The 4532-nt window shown below is 60.5% G+C and overlaps 1 protein-coding gene across 1 annotated transcript; it reads right to left on the reverse strand.

Annotated features, from left to right (window-relative positions):
* Positions 1-1013: 1013 nt before the first annotated feature.
* On the reverse strand, positions 1014-2835 carry LOC105567557 (cAMP-dependent protein kinase catalytic subunit). Its single transcript, XM_012022495.1, has one exon. The coding sequence runs from the start codon at positions 2753-2755 to the stop codon at positions 1694-1696; it is 1062 nt and encodes a 353-aa protein (XP_011877885.1). The 5' UTR covers positions 2756-2835; the 3' UTR covers positions 1014-1693.
* Positions 2836-4532: the final 1697 nt, after the last annotated feature.

Consider the following 4532-nt stretch of genomic DNA (forward strand, 5'->3'; position numbering starts at 1 on the left):
TCGTTCCTCCTAATATTGGTGTTGTAATAAAGATATCCTTATGCCCGCGGTATAACGGCAATATACAGTAGTAGATACCGTGCCCTTGGTTTGTACACGACTCGAGATGGCGCGGGTTATCTCTGCACACGGTACCGTCTCGCGCTCGGTCTACGTTGGGAAATTAGACGCTCGGATCTTCCGGTGTTACAATGCAGATAACAAGAGATACGCGGAGGATTAAAACCGCTCGCCGCGCAACGTGCGGACGCCAGCGGGTTCTCGACGATGACGCGAACGTGCACGGTGATATCAGTCTCGCGCGAGTCTCACCGCGCGTAAAGGAGCCACGTGTCTCCCCCCCAATTGGCCCGTAATCGGCGCGATTGATAGAAAACTGTGTCTCATATATAAACATTATTTCAGATTATCGTATTAATATGTACGTGTCTGTCTCGTGTACGTGTGTATGCGCTTGTGTATGCGTGTTACGGACGTGTACGTGTATGTACGTGAAGACTAGTTGTACAAATATGGATCATACTCACGAGTACGCGCATCGTACTTTCTCTCTCTCTCTCTCTCTCTCTCATACACAATCTCTCACAACGAATAAAGAAGATAGAGACAAGTAGATAACGAACGATGCACGATACGACCCTCTTCGCAGTGCGGTACCTCCTCGATTCGAGTGTCGTGTGTGTAACGCGAGAGAAAACCGAGGGGGGGGGGGCTGGTGAGAGCGAGCATGGGGGATGCTTACCGAAGAGTCGGAGAAGACGCCGCGGGGCGAGGAGGACGGGGGGGAACGGGCGGGGCAACGGAGGAGATAGGAAACGTTGTTCGCAAAGACAACGAGAGACTATATGTACAAGGTAACTTCGGTACGGTGACATTTCCGACGCTGATAACAGTTAATCATTGGGAACAAACTTTACACACGGCCTCCTCCGTAAACCGGATCATAAAGCTATCTTCAGTGGGCGGCGGGGGGCGCGATGGGGGGGGGGGGTAGAGAGAGGGGGAGGGGAATGTGAGTGGCGAACATATGCGTATATCTAAATAGTGTAGTCCTTATTACGTTAATGGATCGATTATCCGACTAAAAAAAATGAGATTTCTTCATGTAAAAAGTGGATGCTGGCGCGTGTGCGACGTCTACTACATACGTGACAACGAAAAGTTATGCGTGTATATAATTCTCGGACGCTCGACCGCCAGCGTGTAAACGTCCCGGTGTTATCCAACCGGTGTGCTTCGCGTTTCTCTCCTTCCTGCTCTCTCTCTCTCTCTCTTTCTCGAGCGGCGCAACGAAACGAGAAGCGAGCGAATTGCTCCACGTGCTCCTACGCGTACTTCTCTCCCCCCTCCCTATCTGGAGTGATACACCCTTCCCTTCGGTATCGCCCGCGAGAAATCTCGAGGCAAAAAAGAAAAGACTCTACTCCGACTCGCGCCTAGCTTTCGAGAGCTGTCGTTACACGCGGATACGCGCTGACACACACAGATGCACCCTTCTCTCTTTCACTCTTTCTCTCGTCCGCTCTTTTACTCTCTCTCTCGCTCTGTTTCGCAAAAAAAGCGAATCACCAACGTGACGACGGCGATGACGAAGGAGCGCCGTACCGCGTTGGCTCGACGCGAGCTTGCGCGACGTCGCGACGCGCGGCGTCCACCTCTTGGTTGCGAGCAATCTGCCGAGCCGGCGCAGCGTTCAAAACTCGGCGAACTCCTTGGCGCACTTCTCCGTCAGCGAGATCCTCAGGGTCTCCTCCTCGTAATCGTCGAAATTGCTGGTGTCGCCTGGTCCCTTGCAGCGCGGTATGAACGGCGCCTCTATTCGCTTCTGGAAGACGGCTATCCAGTCGGTGCTGGCGAACCACTTGTGGCCCTTGATGTCGTTGACGCCCGCCTTGAGGTTGCCGTACCTCTTAGTGAGGTCGACCTGCAGGAGATTGCGCAGCAGATCCTTGAGGTCGGAACCGAAGTGCGAGGGGAAGCGGGGCTTGCCGCTGACGATCTTCTCGTAGATCTGGATCGGCTGGTCGGCGAAGAAGGGCGGATAGCCGGCGGCCATCTCGTAGACGAGCACGCCGAGCGCCCACCAGTCGACCGCCTTGTTGTAGCCCTTGCTGAGGATGATCTCGGGCGCGAGGTACTCGGGCGTGCCGCACAGGGTCCACGTCCGTCCCTGCACCCTCTTGGCGAAGCCAAAGTCGGTGACCTTGAGGTAGCCCTGCGAGTCGATGAGCAGGTTCTCCGGCTTGAGGTCCCGGTAGATGAGGTCGAGGTAGTGCAGGTACTCGAACGCGAGGACGATCTGGGCGGCGTAGAAGCGCGAGTGCGGCTCCGAGAAGCGGCCGACCTTGCGCAGGTGGCTGAACATCTCGCCGCCGGGCACGTACTCCAGCACCATGTACAGGTAAGAGTTGTCCTTGAAGTGAAAGCGCAACGACACGAGGAACGGGAAGCTGATGGCCTGCAGTATCCTCTTCTCGTTGAGCGTGTGCTCGACCTGCTTCAGCTTGACGACCTTCTGCTTGTCGAGTATCTTCATGGCGTAGTACTCCTTGGTGGGCTTGTGCTGGACGATCATGACGCGGCCGAACGAGCCGGTGCCGAGGGTCTTGATGCGCTCGAAGTCGTCCAGCCCGGCGGTGTTGGTCGGGTTCTTCTTCCACTTGTCCTCGAACTCCTTCTTCGCCTTGTCGAGGAACTCCTTGACGCTCTCGGCAGCGTCGACCTTCTTGTTGGCGGTCGCGGCATTGTTGCCCATCTTAGCTGCCGAGCTGGTGCCCGAGTCTGCCAGGGCAGCTCCACGGGACTTGAGGTAATCCAGAGGACTGCTACGTCTTCGTCGGCGTACGTCCGCGTCCGCAGCCGCCGATGAGCCTGCCAGGGCTCCGCCGAGCTCCGGTCTCTTCAGAATTTTTGCCACCTTCTAAACACGCGCTGCCCAGACGTCTCTCCCTCTCCCCCCCTCTTTCTCTCTCTCTCTCTTTCTGTCTTTCCGCGGCGTCTCGCGCGCAGCGAAACGCCAAGTACACCGACAATCACGACGGCGGCGACGCCGAGATTCTCCCCCGTCTCCTCGTTATCGCCCACGTTATCCCGAAGGTGCGAAGGGACGAACGCGACGACACGTCCTCGCGCGCGGCGGGGCTGGGGGAGGGCGCCCCGGTCCTCGGAAAGGTGGGCCGAGATCGCGCGACACCCCGGGGAAGAGAGACACGTACACTCGCGCGAGTATTAATCACACGGTAGAAAAACAGGCCACACACAACACACACATGCAGGGGGGTACGGAGTCGCGCGCGAGCGCGAGCGCGGGCGCGAGCGCGACGCGAGAGCGGCACCCTCCGGACTCCGCTCGTCCTCTCGCGCTGTCCCTCGCTCACTCTCTCTCTCTCGCTCCCCTCTACGGCTTCCTGCCCCGCTGTCGCGGAGTATATTCCTCCCGGCGAACGTCACCACGCTCCGCGAACGGCGCCCGCCCGCATCAAACGAGAGCGAGTGAGAGCCGGCGAGAGGGGGGGAGGGGGCGAGGGAGAGACTCCTCCTCCTCCTCCGTCGTCGTCCCTCGGCGAGGGACTCCCGGCTCCCGTAGGTTCGGCGCGTCGGAAAAAAATGGGTCAGCAGCGATCCTCGTCCACGGTACGCGCCATCTTCTCTGTCAATTGTACCAGTCCGTCGTCGTTGTTGGGCGACGGCGGCGGGGCGGGATGCCGTTTCTCTCTCCTCCCTCTCCCTTGGTCGCGCGCGCGAGAGTCTGCACGGTCCCCGTCGGGGCCCTCGGGGCGCGCTCTCTCTCTCTTGAGAGAGAGAGGGTCCGTCTAGGTTTCGGGCGCCGCGATCAAGCGACTCGCCCTCCTGCTGTCTCCGTGTCCCGTGGTCGACGCGAGCGAGCAGTCCACACACGGCACCGAGTTTCACTGACGGAGCTCGCACTCGACGACTTACGTGTACGCGGCGTGCGGCGACGTCCTGGCCGACCGGACCTCGCTCGGCTCCGGCCCCGGGTCTCCTCCGCTCGTCTACTCACGTCCGCCGCGGTTGTGCGCCCTTCCTCGCGACGGTGAACGGGGAGGACGGTCGTGCGAGGCGGCCGACTCGTCTCCTTCTCGCGCCCCGGCACGTAATGTAAATCGAGCGCGGCGGCGACGGCGGCGACGGCGGCGGCAGCGGCGGGGCGGCACAGTCGATATCGGTGCGAAGATCCGCTTCGCGCTTCCCGGCGTCGCGTCCGCGTCGCGTCGCGTCGCGTCGCGTCCGCGGAGGCCGCGCGCGCTCGGCGCTGCTCCAAGCTAGCGTGCACGTACGACGATCGTCGGTGTCGTCGGCGCACGACGGCGACGGCGATCACGTCGACCAAGAGCAGACGGCGGCCGATGGGTACGACCGTGCCTAAAGATGGCGACGCGACTCCTCCACCGCGCTCTCGTACGTTCGGGGGGGTTTTTCGCACGAGTGCGAAAGTGACGAAGTGCCGCTCCAGGAGGCGAGAGAGCTACTGCTCGCTCGCCGCGGCCCAGCTGCTGCTTCCGCGCGCCGCC

The sequence above is a fragment of the Vollenhovia emeryi genome, unplaced genomic scaffold, assembly GCF_000949405.1.
Source record: "Vollenhovia emeryi isolate VEMERY1.0 unplaced genomic scaffold, V.emery_V1.0 DF939136.1, whole genome shotgun sequence".
Lineage (NCBI taxonomy): Eukaryota > Metazoa > Arthropoda > Insecta > Hymenoptera > Formicidae > Vollenhovia > Vollenhovia emeryi.

Bases quoted from the DNA above. Each gene is read 5' to 3' on its own strand.
- LOC105567557 (XM_012022495.1), bottom strand. From the start codon at position 2,755: ATGGGCAACAATGCCGCGACCGCCAACAAGAAGGTCGACGCTGCCGAG.